We start from the raw sequence: 15,846 nt of genomic DNA, 5'->3' as shown, positions 1-15,846 counted from the left end.
GTTACCATTCGAAAGCGACGGTATTCCAGGAACAAGTTCAATTGTCTCAAGTCCAGGATGGGCCTGATGCCCCCATCCGCCTTCAGTACCGTAAAGTACCTGGAGAAAAAGGCCCTGGAGCATTGTTCCGGCAGCAAAGGGGAAATTGCCCCCTTTTCCAGCAAAGTGCGCACGTCGTTGAGAAGGGTGTCCGAGGGGAGACTCCGGTTGGAGGGAGCTCTTGGAACTCGAGGGCATAACCTCTACGGACGATGTTAAGGACCCACGAGTCCGATGTTATAGAGGCCCAGGTGTTAGCAAAGGGCCTTAGAATGTCCAAAAAGAAGAAGGGAGAAGGGGAGACGAAGTGCGCTGTGTACCTTCAGGCTCTCTTCTTCCCCTGGTCGGTGTCCTGCCGGCGAGCCTTGCGGTACCGAGGCAGGAAATTGCGACGGCCAGAGGAGGAGGAAGACTGTGAGGGGTAGCGGCGTCTCTGGGAGCCCTGTTGCTGAGATTGCCGGTCCTGTGGGAAGGGGCCCTGGGACTGACCTTGCGGTGGCCACGGACAGTGCCTCTTTCTGAAGGGCGAGATGGAAGCTGATGACATCCCGTGCTTCTTCGCCACCGCCTTCATTCTGAACTTGCGGTTCAGACGCTCGCCAGTGTCGGCGTGGAAAAGGCCGCTACTGTCCAGAGGCATGTCCTCGATGGCTGATTTGACGTTGGCGTTGAGGTCCGACCCCCTCAGCCACGCATGTCGGCACAGAGCCATCGATGCCGCCATGGCCCGTCCCGCACAGTCAGCCACATTTCTGGAGGTGGTGATGAGCCAGCTTCCAATCGAGTGGGCCTCATCGCGGATCTCAACCAAGCGACGTTGGACCTCGTCTGGGAAGTCGGGGACAATTGGCGAGATCCCCTCCATCAAGGCCTGGATGTAGGCCCCCATACAGGCGTTGTAATTTATGGCCTTGACGATGAGGGCAGTCGATGAATAGGCCTTCTTAGCAAGGCCATCGATCTTTTTGGCCTCCCGGTCCGCTGGGGAAGTCGCTTGCTTCGGCACGAAGGTCTGCTGAGCCCCCTCCACAATCGCCGAGTTCTGCTTGGGGTGGTCGGTCAACCAAGAGCAACTCGGCAGGGAGATCCAGTACAGCGCCTCGATCTTCTGAGAGGACGCGGTGAGCGAAGCTGGCGCGTCCCACGACCTCTGGACGATGGATTGCAGAGACGGCAACATTGGGATGCAGGGTGGCGTGGGGACTCGGCCAAGGACACGGTGCTCCACAGGGTCGTGAGCCTCCTCCTCAGGAGGAGAAAGCTCGATGTCCAGGGCTCGACACATCTTAATGATGTGCTCGCTGAACAAGCGCACATCATCAGTTGCGGACGAAGGACCCGGGTGATGCATCCCTTGAGGAGACGGCGGGTTGGAGGGGCCCTCGTCCTCATCCGACGGCTCCCGCGATGGCAGCAAGGGCTCTTGGTCGGAGTCGGAGTCCGAGGTCAAAGGGATGTCCGGGACCCTGACTCGGGTTGAACAGTGAGCCGGAATCTGAGGGACCACAGGCTCTGCAGGAGGGCGACGAGGTGCCGACGTCGAAGCCACCGCATGCGAGGAGGCAGGTTTGTCTCCCTGGGAAGCCACCGGGCGCAGGTTCAGCCTGGTAAATCGGAGACTGACATGTAGTACCTCTGGGTCTCAGTGTCAAAGAACATGTCAGTGTCCGGCTCCCGTGGCTCATCCATGTCAGTGTCCGGTTCCATTGGTTCATCCAACTCCGAATGGAGGGAAGGAGGAGACAACACTCTCCGAGGGGAGGCAGGCGCATCATGGTTGACGCAAGTGAAGTCTTCCGCCGCCAGTAGCGGCGTGGCCAGCAAGGCAGCCGCATGCGATGAGGCGGAGTCATCCGGGCACGAAGGGGCTGGTGCCGAGGCCTTCTTTGAAGAGGAGCGTTGCTTATGCGAAGCGCGCTCCTTCGCCTTGGGCGGGCGCTCCGACCCGGTATGGTCCTTGGTGGATTTGGACCTCTTGGGTGCGGATCCTTCAGCTGTCTCCTTGTGGTGCCTCTTTTTGGAGGATCGCGGCGTCTTGGCCTGATATTTGGGAGGGAAGAAGGGGTTGTCCGGCAGGTCGTGCAGGACGGCAGCTCCCTTGGAGTGGGGCTTGGTCGGCTTAGCCTTCTCCACCGGTGCAGCCTTCCCCGAAGACGATGCCCCCGTCTCGGGCAGCTTGGAGGCGTGTTGAGATGCCTTTGACGACGCCTTGGAGGACGGAGGCGAAGCGAGTCGGACCTCCGCCTCTGCGTGCTCCTTCGCGCGCAAGCCCTCCGGGGATGGCTTCCTCCCGGATCTCTCCTCGGGCTCAGAACCCTCAGTCCCCGAGGTTTTCTGGGGGCGCTTGGAGGGTTCGTCATTGGCACTGGGTCTCGAGGGACCATGGGCCACATCAGAGGTGGTGGAAGACTGTGTCCCGGCTGGGACAGACACCACACTGGACACGCTGGCCTGGGATGACGAAGCAGGCGGCGCAGTCAAAGGGACCGATGACGGGCGGGAGCCTCCGTCCTGAACCTTGCCCAGGGCAATAGCCGAAGTCAACTGGGACTCATGGTTTTTCCGGGCCTGGGATGACAGGGACTTGCAGAGCGGGCAAGCCCTGGCATCATGGTCCTTGCCCAAGCAAAGGAGGCAGGAGGAATGCGGATCTTGGACGGGCACCTTGCCCCCGCAAACATCGCACTTCTTGAATGGTGCGGGCATGATTCCGAAGTCGTCAAAGCCAGAGGAAAATCCAGAAACGAGGTCAACAGTCCGAAAATCCAAAGTTACCAGGGGCGGGAGACAAAGAATGGTCAAAAGACGGTCCGAGGTCAAGTGAGAGTGATTCCAAACAAGCTAAAGAGCGAGTGAAGTTCCTTGAAGCAGCTAGCGCGGCGGAAAAAAGGAACTGGGGAAAGAGCGGGAACGCAGGGGCCTTATAACGGTTGGGCTGAGTTACCGCCAAAAAGTTTCTAAATGTTGCAAAGTTAACTTTGCCCAGTGATTCCAGTAGGTTCCGAGCAGCACTGCGCAGGCGCAGCGAAACCCATTTGTATGATTCGCAGAGACCACGAAGAAGAAACCATTCTCCACCCTGACAGGCAGATGCAAGGGCTCCCCTCCTCTTCCCCCAAATGGCCATGTTGCAGGAGCTGCCCTTGGAACCCCCTCCCACCAGAACTCCTCTCCAGCTGAAAAGGTCCCCCCCCTACTCTGCCCTGTGCCCCACCTCCCCACCTGGATCACTCTCTGCCCCACTCAACCCAAAACCCCCTCCAGCCCCCACCTGGGTTGCAAGCAGGCTAATGGTGCAAGGGGGCACACTCCAAGCACACCAATTAGCACACATGCCCTGACCTCAGACTCCCAGAGGGAGCAGCTACTCTCCTGCCTCACCTTCCCCTTTCAAACCTGCCCCTCCCCCAGAGCTTACAACATTGGTGGGGGGGAGGTTCTACCCCCACCAGGAACATCTCACCTCTAGCGTCCCATGGCTCAGGACCTATTACCCCTCTTGCCCACCCCATGTGCCTCCCAAGGAGGAAGGGAGGAAGGCAGCACACAGAGCCAGGCCCTACAGGGAGGGATGGGGGGCAACAGAGGACGGCACAGCAGCCCAGAGAGGGAACTGCAGATGGTGCTGGGGGGCACCTATGGAGCCCAAGGGCTTCCTGACGCTACCCACAGCACTTCCTGCCCCTTCCTTTGCCACATGGTGTTCCTACACATCCTGAAAAGCACCAAGGATACCACATGCCCCCCCAGGAATCCCTACACTGCTGAGACCCCCCCCCCCGGCAGCTCAGCGGGGGATAGGCCCTGATTTTCCATCTTCTCATGAATTGCCCAGGAAATTGAGGCTGGGAGGGGGGCACTAATTAATCAACCCCAGTTGAGCCTTTGGAGGAAACCGGCCTGAATGCAGTTGGCAGCGAGTGCGTGGCATTGCCTATTTGGCCAAAATCTTGCTGGACTGAGCTGGGGGGGGATGCAAATAAATGGCAAGGTAACGCAATGGCCACAGGACTTGGGGAGGGCCCTGATGGGTCCCACCAACCTCTCTCAGGTGGCCAAGACCCCTGGACAAGAATGGCAGCCCAGTTCCAGGCCTTTGTGGGCCCACTGGAGGCATTACAACACACACAGACCCCTTATTGCACTGCTGCACCAGGAAGGCAAAGGAAACACACACACTTGCAATCCAGCAATGGCGCAGGAAGGGAAGGAAGGGGGGCTGCTCTTGGAGGAGCAAATGGCCACCCACCCACTCCACTCACAGGCAAAGCATCTCCTCCCCCCACACCCTCTCCTTCCCTGCACTTCCGCCCCCCCTCCATCCCCTTCCTCTCTTCCCACGCCTCCAGAGGATGCTCCAGCCCACAGAGACAGAGACGCCGCAGCCATCCGTCCATCTGCAAAGGCTTCATAATGGCTCCTCACAAACCCTCTGCACACTTCCTCTCATCAGTGACCCTTACAAGGCTCCAGGACTCCACCTTCCATTACCCTTGAACAGTGGCCATGTTGCCCGTGGGTGATGGGAGCTAGGAGTCCAAAGGCCTGAGGGATGGGTATGGGGCAAACAGCGGCCTTCTTCCAAAGAGGAAGGGAACAGGAGGCTGCCTTTTTGTTTCTAATTTGGAGAAAGGAGAGGCTTCTTCTGGGGTTAAAACAGCCCTGGAAGGGCCAAAGAGGCAGCCAGATTCCCCCTGTGGCCTCCACTGGTCACAGGAGGGCTTTCTGCTAAAAACAAAATTAAGAAGCACAGTGGGGGGGTATGGTCCTCCAGGGTTGCGTGGGACCCCAGCCCCCTCCCAGCACAAAGCCAGCTGACTCTCTTGACCCCATGGCACCATGCCCTGTCCAGCCGTGGCCCTTTGTCAACCGACTCACAGCCCAATTTCTCTCCAGACCAGGTTGGCACCTGGCCAAGCAGCAGAGCATCCTCCCGTCTAAATACCAAAATGGGGCAGAGGAGCTGCTTGCTTGCCATTTGCCCTGCCCACTGTCATGCCAGGCATTCCCCCCAGACATTCCTCCATAACAAGACTCAGCTCCAACAGCCGCCTGAGGCACAGCCCAGTGTGGGAACCAGTGCTAGGCTGGGCTGCCTGCCATTAATGGCCAAGGCTGCCTGCTGCCAAGCCAGCTAAGGGCACCTGCAATGCCAGGCACCCCATCTTCATCCTCTCTTTTCCCCAGGCAAGCGAGTCCTGCAGGAGAACACACGCCAAGTTGACCCAGAAAGGTGCCATTTGCCGACCAGCCCTGAGCTCACAGATCCAGATTTACCCATCTGTGAATCACAAAACTTGGGCTGGAGGCAGAATCTTGGTGTCCACCTGTCCAGCTGTCTGAAAGTGAACCACAAGCTAAATGCAAGCCAACAGTGTGATGCAACAGTGAAAAAGGCCAATGCAATCCCCAGCTGCATCCCCAGAATGAGTGTGTCTAGACTGAGGGAAGGGAACAGGGCTGCTCCACTCTGCGTTGCTCAGACCTCACCTAGAGAAGTCCATTCTGGGTTCAGTTCTGGGAACCACAATTTTAAAAAGGCAGGTTGACCAGCCGGGAGGTGTCCTGAGGGAGGCCAGCAAGATAGGCAAAGGTCTGGAAACCAAAAGTGCCCCTCCAACAGACCTCACTCCAGGCTGCAAGGGGGCACTGACCGTCCTCTGGCATGAACCACCGAGGTGGCTGGAGGGCTTGCTCAGAGCTACACTGCCGCCCAGCAGGCAGCCAAAGGGGGCATCTAATATGCCCCTGCAAACATGGCAGCTTCACAGGTGGGAGGATGCTGCTCAAGCAGATGACCTCTGGGCCTTGGCCTCAACTAGCATTAAACCCAGGCCCAGTCCTCCAGGGAAGCCAGCCTCACGTACACACACACATCTGGCTCTTCCATGAGGATGGGGAGCCCACTCGGGTGAATGGCACTTGAGGACTCTCCGGAGGCTGAAGCGATGCCAGGACTGACCCAAGGCTCATCCTCACCAGCCCCATGGCCCTCTCCCAAGGATTTCAGCCAGGATTCTTTCTCTGGAGGTTTTTAAACAAGAGGCTGAATGGTATTTGTCACAGAGAGGGCTTTGCTTGTGTACATCTGTATGGCAGAAATGGGTTGGACTGGCTGGCCCTTGGGGTCCCTTCGAAATCTATGCTTCTATGACTAGAAAGGCCCACCCAGGACAGAGAAGCAGCCAGGCAGCTTCAGTTGTGTCCAAACGTGGCTGTCCCTGACAGATTACGGCCCAATGTCTACCCCTGGAGCCTCTGTTGGGAATGGGGCAGGGGCAACAGTGCTGCCAAGGGAGCAGGCCCAGGGGTTGCAGAGGCAGGTGGTGCCCTTTGACTCGCCCTTCTCCTGGAAGGGTCAGGCAGCCTCTGTGGCATGTGCAAAGTGCCACCTACCAGCAGTGGCCATGCATGGAGAGAGGCAACTGAGCGCCCAGCTGGACCACGACAAAGTCTCAGAGGTGGGTCTGCCCCTTGAAGGCAGTGGCCCATGAGTTTCGGCACAGAATTCGGCTGCTAGGATTCAGATAAGGGAATTCCCTCAGCTGCCAATTTGCCCCTGAACCTGGTTCAAGGAGGCGGCTGGATCTGCTGAGCGACAAGTGTCCTCAGGGCCAAATGCCCAACATAGCAGAAGAGGCGCAGACCCACGCGGGTGCCAGCCCCTTCAGACAGAACCCGGGGCCCTCACCACGGGGGAGCAGGGGTATTGTGCCAGGGCAAAGGGCAGAGGTCAGGGTCCCCGCTGGGGTAGCCCCCGACCCTGGACCACGCTGCCCAATTGAGGCATCTGGGCCAGATCTGGGGCTGGCAGGACAAGTCTCTTTGCACCAACTACAAGGCCTTTTTATTTGCCCAAACATTTTAAATGGGCTTTATGGCCTCCATCCGCTTTACAGTTTTGTTGCCTGCAGGTTTTATTGGTTGTGTGGAAGATCTTATGTGTCTGTGTTATGTCAGCCATTGGGCCGTTGTGGTTCCATGCTGCTCTAGTCTGGAGTGACTTCAGGAGGAGAAACTTTATGGGAAGGAAGGAAGGAAGGATGAATGGATGGCAGGCAGGCAGGCTCTCTGCAGTCCTTGTGTGTCTGGGGGGGGGGGGGGGGCTAGCAAGGGAGTTTGCCTGGGAGCTAACGGGGCCCCTCCAGTGTGGCACCCCACGCCTGGCCTCCTTCCCTTCCCTCTTGTCATGCCACAACTGCCACATAAAAACGTCTGTTTTAACAAAACTTAGGGGGCATAATTTGATTGTGTCCAAATTGGCACATGGCCCGGCTTTTAAAGTGTCTTCTTCTATTTGAACTGGTCTTGAACTCTCTTGTTTTTAAGTGTTAAACCCTTTAGGTTGTTCTTGTTTTTCCAATTTGTTTAAATGCATTTCACTGTATTCCACCCGGAGAGCCTTCGACACAGAAGGGCAGAAGCATTTTCATGAACATCATGAATGAAGCAAATACATTCCTTTGAGAAAAGAAAGTGGCCAGTCCCACTTTTAGCTCCAAGTGGACAGATGGACAAATGGACAGACGGGCACCATTTTCCTAACAGAGACCAGAGGGACTCTGCCTGCCTCTCTGGAGCCACCCAATCTGGGCAAAAGCGGCCTTCGCTCCTGCAACTGACCACCATCCTGGGGCAAGCGCAGCTACAAGACTCCAGCCCCATCGGCCCCCAGGACATTTCCACCTCGGCCTGGAATGCATTTGTGCCCAGGACGATCTAGGCATGGAATAAAATGAAATATAACCCCACTCCAAGACACACGCGCTCAAAGGACGGGCGCCTGCTAAGCTGGGAAGGGTCCAGAAAAGAGCACCCATCTGCCCAGGGAGGGAAGGGATGCAGGAATACCCTGCTTTTACAGTGGGCAGAGGACCCCCACCAGCGGCCAGGCCCACCTCTGGGGTCTTCAGCCTCCGCAAAGGAGGGAGGGGACTGGCAGCAATACAGACCAGTGAATGAAACCCAAACCACAACATCCTGGGAGAAGGAGCACAACAGGCTCTGTGTGCAAGGCACTTGAAGGAAAGCCTGCTGTGCCCCCAGGACCTACTCCTCCTCCCTAGAAACAAAGGGCACCAATCCTTCAGCATGCCCTCCCCAGTGGGCAGAGACCCCATTGGAGAAGAAACCCCCTCCCCATTCCCTGCAGCTGCCCGCAAGCTTGCCCTCTCTGCTGGCTCTTCTGTGGGGCAAGGGCCGAAGAGACTCCTATGCCCCACTGAAAAATGCTCTGGCCACACACAGCCGTGGGCCTCCTCCGCCACACAGCCCTGGCAAATGGCGGGGGGGGGGTCATGGCTGTGTTTGGGGATGTGCGCTGGCACATGAATGGTGCCCACCTCTCAGCAGCCCCAGATCCAGGCCATTGGGGGGGGGGGGAGCTCAGGTCCTGATCAGCTTATGCCAAAGGCCACTCTCTCTGCCCAGTTTGCTCAGCCATCTCCAGTGGCCCAGGGGAAGCAGAAGAGACCCTTGGGGGGCCCTGAGAGGCAGCGAGAGGAAGGCCAAAGACCCTGGCAGGGAAGGGAAAGCGTTCCAGCTGCCCCTGCCCTCTCCAAGGCCAGTTCTGACCCCTGGCCCCAGCCCCAAAACAACTCCCTGGGAGTTGGAGAGGAAAACCTTGGCAATGCAGCAGCCACGTCTCTCTGTTGCCTGGAAACCAAACCAGGAGAAGGCCCTCCGTTGCTGCTGCGACGCGGTTTGCTCCATCCACAAGAAGCGGCCAGAAAGAGCCCCAGCCCCAACCCTGGCAGGGACCATGCCCTCCCCAAGGCTGAAGGCCTCTGGAAGGAGGCACCCACCTGCAAAGGCCCCCAGAGCCGGAAATGCGGTGCCAGGCAGAAGCAGCCATTGCCCCAAAGGCCTGGAGGCCCCCCAGGAAGAAGGAGCCCTCCTGGCGCTCAAGGGGGCTCTTTGCTGCGCAGAGAGAGAGAGAGAGAGAGCAGAAGGCCGCTGCCCCTTCTGCCCCCCAAACTCCCCCTGCTAGCAGCCCCCGTGCTGGCCCCCTCCCCACAGACCCACCTGCAGCCATGGCAGCCCAGACCCCCCCCTCAGGGCTGTGTCTCCTGCCCGGACCCCCGGGGCTGCCCCAGAAGGGGCCCTGGGCCTGCCCCACACCCCCCAAGGCTGAGGACCGACAACAGCCCTTTGCGAAGGGGGCCTGGCCTTGTGGCTGCCTTTCTTTCCCGAAGGCCCCCAGTCAGCCCCGGAAAGAGCCCCCCCATTGCCCCGAGGGGCCCCACGGAGCCAGGGGGCCAAAGCAAGGTTTGGCTGCGGGTCTGGAGAACCGTAACGGCGGCAGATACCGAACTCGAAGTGTGGCAGAGCAGCCTTGGCCTCGGAGGCCCCTTGATTACTAGCAGCCTGAGCTACACAGAGGATACTAGCAGGAGGAGACCCAAGGCCCTGGAAGGCCGAGAGCAAGGGCCAAAGGAGGACCCAAAGCCACCGGGGAGGAGGAGGAAGCCTTGGCCCCGGCTGGCACCCAGGCTGCAGCCGGCAGGGGCCAGAGAAGAGCCCGAAGCCTCCCCGGAGAGGCCGGGCAAGAGACGGGCCAGGAAGCCAGAAGAGCCGCCGGGCATCCGGGGGAAAGGCAAGCCCCAGAAGCCAGGAGAAGGCAGGCGGGGCCCCATGGGGCTGGCCTCGGAGGGCTCCCTCTCTCCTCCTCGGTTCCTCGGGGCATAGCATAGCAAGGCAGGCGCCCCAGGGCTGCCCTTCTTCAGACACTCCTCCCGGGGACCAAGCCTTCCGCATCGCCCCAAGAAAGCCCTGGCCACCGGCTCCCCGTCCCTCGGGGGGCACCCTGGGCGATGCCCTCCTCGCCTCCCCCCCGAAGACAAGGCAGGCGGGGAGGGAGGAAAGGAGGGAGGGGTCTCCTCCGCGGAGCCTGCCCTCAGACCCCCCCCGTGGGAGGGAGGGAGGCCTCCATTTTCTGCGGCACCCGAGCGAGCGAAGGAGGGAGGGAGGGAGGGGGGGGGTCCCTTGCTGCCGCGGCCCACCTTCGATGGCGATGACGTGCTCCCGGATCTGGCTCTGGAGGGCGAGGTCCTCGACGCGCTCGACCAGGTCGTAGATGGCGTAGATGTTCGGGTGGACCGACTCGAAGCGCCCGATCTCGGCCCGGATGGCCGCCGAGTTGGAGAGGCCGAACTGCGGGGCCGCGGGGGCGGCGGGGACCGAGGCTCCGACGCCGCCACCGCCGCCGCCGCCGGGAGAAGGCCCGCCCGAGGGGCCCCCGGGAGCCCCCAGGCCCTGCCCCCCCGGCCCCGAGCCCCCCGAGGAGGAGGACGAAGGCACCCCGGGCCCCGGGCCCCCGCCGCCCTGGAAGTTCATGGCCCCGAGGCACGGACTCCGGACGGAAGGCAAAGGGGCCCCGGGGGCTCAGCAGGCGGCGGCGGCGGTGGTCAGGCTCTCCGGCCGCAGCCTCCGCCTCGGCAGCCGCAGCCCCAGCCCCAGCATGGCCGGCCAAGGCTCCCAGGCGCCGCCCTCCCAGCCCCCTCCTCTCCTCCTTCTCCTCCTCCTCCGCCGAGAGAGAGAGAGAGAGAGAGAGAGAGAGAGAGAGAGACCCGCCGCAGCCCCCCCCCGCCTCCGGCTCCGGCTCCGGCCGCCTTCTCTTCTCTTCCCGCGTCAGCGCCGAGGGAGGAGGAGGAGGAGGAGGAGGAGGAGGAGGGTCTCCGCAGGAAGCAAGCGAGGGAGGGAGGGGCGGCGAGCCCAAGCGGAAAGACCCCCCCGCTCTCCCGGCCCATAAGGTTACATAAGGAGGAGGAGGAGGAGGAGGGGCTCTCTCTCAGGCCCCCCAGCCAGCAATGGCCCTTCCGGCCCCCTTTGCATCCGGGCCTCTTCCCCACTCGCCATCATCTGAGTGACCCTTTGCCCTCCAGCCAGGGGCCAAGGCCTCCCCGGCCCCTTCTCCCTCCAGGCACCAAGCCCTGGGCCTGGCAGCCGGGTCCCCCAAAGACCCCCTTCCAGCCCTGGGCCTCTCACTGAAGGGGGCATCCCTGGCACCCCTGGGCCTTCTCCTCGCCAGGCTGGGCATCTGCCCCCCCCCGTGGCTTCTGGCCCCCCCGGCCCTCGCCAGGCCCTTGGCCTTCCCTGAAGGGCCCTCTGCCCCCCAGGAAGGGAGGAAGGAAGGGAGGAAGGAAGGGAGGAAGGAAGGAAGGAAGGAAGGGGGCCCTGCCTGTCCTCCTGTGGAAATGCAGTCCTTCCCAGGCGTGCCACTCCTGAGCCAAGCATCCACCGCCTCAACCGGGGCACTTGGGTTGGGCAGTCATTTGTCTCTGTGGGGTTTCATTTCATGAATCTCATCAGCCCACTTTTCTGTCTTCTGCAAACTTGACATGGAAAGAGCAGCACTATGACTTCCCTAGACTTCCCTAGTTGTTATTATTATTATTATTATTATTATTATTATTAACCTTGATTTATAAAGCGCTGTACATTTACACAGACAATCTTTTTAATTGGACGGTTCCAATTAAACGTAACGCTATACTTCCATTGCTGCAGCCTGGAATTGCATTGGCTTTTGTAGCTGCTGCATGGTCCGCCACTGAGTCCCCTGAGACTCCCAGAGCATAGGCCCTGCTTTCAAACCAGGGCCCCAGCATCCTAGACCTCTGTTCTTACTGTTGGCCCACTGAGCAATCTGCCCAAGGCCTCTTGGAGTCGGGTATTTGCTCCACCCCACAAGCCCCAAATTTGGTGGCATCTGCGAATGTAAGAGCAGGCCTTCTATTGCGTTATCTAAGTCTGTTATAAAGCTCTTGCACAATATTGGCTCAGGAGAAAACCCGGAGGCACCCCACTCACCGCTTCTCTCCAGGACCAAGAAGATCCCTTGGCAGACCTTCCCGGGCTCAGTCCTGTCAGCCAGCTACAGAGGCCCCTGGCACTAGCCCTGTCCAGCCCACAGTTGTTCACAGTTTGGGTGCAAGACTATCATGGGGGACCTAGCCAAAAGCCTGCCTGACATTTATTACATGCACAGCACTCCCTTGATCCAAAAAAGAGGTAAGGTTGGTTTGGCAGGATCCGATTTTGAGGAAGCCATGCTGGCTCCTGGCAGCCCTCCCATGGCCTTGTGGTTAACGCTCTGAGCTCCCTGGGTTGTGCCCCACATGGACACACCCATGCCCCCAGGAGGGTCATACTATTATTATTATTATTAACCTTGATTTATGAAGCGCTGTAAATTTACACAGCGCTGTACATGCAATCTTTTAGTTAGACGGATCCCTGCCCTGGGGCTTCCAATCTAAAAAGACATGAGACAGAAGGAGAAGAAGGGAGTGGTGGAGGGAAAGGGTCAGAGGTCCAGCAGTTCCTCTCTACCTCCGAGGCCTGGACCAAGGCAGATGGACTGGAGGGATAGGGCTTGGCTTCAAAATGGAAGGTTAATCTTCTTCCAGGGAAAATACATACTCTCAAGTAGGATAATGCATATACAGTACATAGCAATACAGGACATAGTTTGATAAACAGACAACAAGAGAAAACCAAATAGCAAGTGACAGTTATGCAATGCCTGGGAAGGCTTCTCTGAACAGGATGGTTTTCAACTCCGTTTTGAAGCTGGTTAAGGGAGACCAACCTCACGACTGGCCCACTTCTGCATGCGGATGGCAGGTGTGGGACCCCCGTGCCAACCATAAGCGATAGCCATTGGTATGGAAAAGGAATGGGGGCTTTGTTCCAAAGGGAGAAGCCAGAGAGGTCAGGAGGGGGCCGTGCCCATGGCAGCAGGGGTGGGCAAGGAGGGAGGGAAATGGGGTCCAGAGCCCTCTCGGGTTTCCAGATGGGTGGAAAGAGGCCCATCTGCTTGCAGTGGCCAGCGGGCACCTGGTGACCACTGGGACACTTGCCCCTCAGGGTGGCCTTCTTTGGTGGCCCAGTGCTATGAGCCACTCGGCCCAGGAGATTCTGCCTCAGCCCTTTGAATCACTGAGGGGCCAGGTGTCTTCTGGTCCTGCAAGGAACATTTGGACCATGCCCCACTGGTGAAAACTGGTTCCTTCTGGGGCACTTTGGAGGTCACCATGGCTCCCCTCTACACTATTATCATTTCCCCTGCTGTTGCCCCTTCCTGCTTCCCTCCAGTTCCTTCTTGGTTCCCCTCAAGGACCAGTCACTCTGGTGGAGTCCTCGGCTGCTTTGGGGGGCCGTACTTAGGGCAAGCAGACATGGGGGCCGCTGGATCTGTGGTGACTGGCAGCAGGGCTTTTCCAGGGCAGACTGGCCAGATTGGTTTGTCTTTCCCAGCCCAGCTCTTGGGTGCAGGAGTCCTTGGCCACTCAGATGAACCCCCCCAATGCAGGTGCACCCCCTTCTTCTGCTGGCAAAGAGGCCGTGGGATTTTGGCAGGAGACCCACCATGCCAGCAGACTGCCAGATCCGTCTCTGGCACAGGAGATGCTCCATCCCAGCTTTCTGCTGCCAGGAGGGCGATGATAGGGCTGCACACAGGGGAGGGGGTGAGCTCCCTGACCCCCCCCCCCAACACACAAATGGGCACAGCCCTGGCCTGGCACACTCTGGGCTTCGACTGGTCTTTGGGAGGGAGGGAGGGAAAGAGGGTCTCAACTGAATAAAGCAATCCCCCCTCCTGCCTCTGTGCTGGTGGCCTTCTCTGCCAGAACAAAGGAAGGGATGCCACTCCCCCCCCCCCCAGCACAGAAATACCCCCCAAGCACAGGTTCTGTGAATGGGGGGAGGGCTAGTTTCTCTCTCTGTCTTATATCCTGTTTTATATCCTTTCTCTGGCTTATATCCTTCCTCAGAGGGGCAGCCTGACGCACAAATCCTCCCCTGACGCACAAACGGACGGTCTACAGGACCCCTGGAGGGCCCAAACAGGCCCCTCAGCTAGGCTTCTCCAACACGCACCCCACAGGCAGCCAGAACGGAGCATGGTTGGTGTTCATTGAGTGCATCAAAGCCCCCCCCCATTCCTTCTGTGGCTGCCTATAGGGGCAGAGGAAGCCCAGAGCACCCACCTGCAGGGACTGCCACCCCTCGGGTCGTGTTCACGAGGTATTGCCCCACTGGCAGAGGCACATGGGGGGGGGGGGAGGCCCAGGAGGAAAGAACTGAAAGGAGAGCAGGTGAGGGGCAGTCCTGGGAGTAGTCACAGGGAAGACGGGTGGGGCTGACCCCCTGCAGGCCTAGCTGTGTGGGGTGCTGCCCCTTTCCCAAAGTGGGATTGTGCCCTGGGACCTCCTGCAAGTGAAACATGGGCTGTTCCTCCAGGTGCCAGTTCATCCTGCAGCCCATCAGGCAACGGGGGCAAGAGGAAAATGGACACGCTCCCCAGAGCCTGATGGTTTACCCTGGGTGCGACTGAGCCTGCGGCTGGGGATGATGGGTTAGGAGGGCACATCTCACTGGTGTTTGTGTTCAAGTCTGTCTCAAGGGGTCCAGGCAGAAAGGGGCAATCACATCCCTTTCATCCTGGCTTCAGGCCTGGATCCGGAAGAGAGCACTTGTGTCACCTTGGTGGATGGCGTCTGCCAGGACTGGACTGGGGACGTTGCTCCTACTGGACCCATGAGTGGCTCCAACACTATCGACTCTGGTGCCAGGGGACTGGTCCACAATGGGCCCAGTTCTTCTCAAAAGGTGCTGGGGGATTCTACTGACCACTGACCTATGGGGTCCCTCAGCACAGCATTGTCCCCTATGCTCTTCACACAAATTGCAGGGAGAGGCTTTTCAGTTTGGGAGGTTTGGTGCCCTCAGTACACTGCTTTTCTGCTTTCCATCTCACTCCAAGGGAGCTGCTTCAATGCTAAACCGTCTGCCATTGGTAATGCACTGAATGAGAGAGAACCACTTGATATGTATTTCAGACAAGAGAGAGGTGCTCCAGGTCAACTGAGAAGCAGGTCAAGGAGTAGGGCTTCTGCCTGATGTGCCGGAGGTGACACTCCCTTCCCCAAACTCTCACCTTCTGTCTTGGAAATGCTCTTGGACTCATTGCTGGCCTGGAGGTCCAGGTTTTGGTGGTGGCCTGTTGTGCATTTGCACAGCTAAGACTGGTGTGGCAGCCTCCTTGTGTTCCTGGAGAGGGCAGATGCATGTGTCACTAGAGACATGGATTACTGTGGTCACACTTTACGTGGGCTGCCCTTGGAAACGGCCTAGAAACCCCAGGAGGTCCCAAAGGCTGCAGCTGGACCAGGGCTGGTGGTTATAGAGAGCACCTCATAGAATCATAGAGTTGGAAGAGACCGCAAGGGCCCTGATCCAGTCCAACCCAATCTGCCATGCAGGAAATCTCAATCAAAGCATCCCCAGCAGGTGGCCATCTAACCTCTGCTTAAAGATCTCCAAGGAAGGAGACTCCACTAGACTCCGAGGAAGGAGTGGGTTCCACTGTCAAACAGCCCTTACTCTCAGGAAGTTCCTCCTAATGTTGAGCTGGAATCTCTTTTCCTGGAGCTTGCCTCCATTGCTCCATTGGGTCCTATTCTCTGGAGCAGCAGAAAACAAGCTTGCTCCCTCTTCAACATGACATCCCTTCAAATATTTGAACAGGGCTATCCTATCACCTCTTAACCTTCTCTTCTCCAGGCTAAACATCCCCAGCTCCCTGAGTCGTTCCTCATAGGGCATGGTTTCCAGACCCTTCACCATTTTAGTCTCCCTCCTTTGGACACATGGCTCCAGTTTCTCCACATCCTTTTTAAATTGTGGCGCCCAGAACTGGACACAGTATTCCAGGTGGGGCCTGACCAGAGCAGAATACAGTGGCACTATGACTTCTCTTGATCTAGACACTATACTTTTATTGATGCAGCCTAAAATTGC

General features: G+C 58.8%; 1 protein-coding gene across 1 annotated transcript in view; it reads right to left on the bottom strand.

The window, feature by feature from the left end:
- AGAP3 (ArfGAP with GTPase domain, ankyrin repeat and PH domain 3) overlaps positions 1-10,425 on the bottom strand; it is a 93,149-nt gene extending 82,724 nt beyond the window's left edge. Inside the window, 1 exon segment of the mRNA XM_089533991.1 lies at positions 10,041-10,425. Within this exon segment, the coding sequence (XP_089390117.1) occupies positions 10,041-10,374 (334 nt within the window). The 5' untranslated portion in view covers positions 10,375-10,425.
- Positions 10,426-15,846: the final 5,421 nt, after the last annotated feature.

Source organism: Sceloporus occidentalis, unplaced genomic scaffold (assembly GCF_023333645.1).
Source record: "Sceloporus occidentalis isolate IW3139 unplaced genomic scaffold, rSceOcc1.0.p SCAF_7, whole genome shotgun sequence".
Lineage (NCBI taxonomy): Eukaryota > Metazoa > Chordata > Lepidosauria > Squamata > Phrynosomatidae > Sceloporus > Sceloporus occidentalis.
Note: the sequence above shows the minus strand (reverse complement) of the source record. Positions and strands in the feature narration are given on the sequence as shown.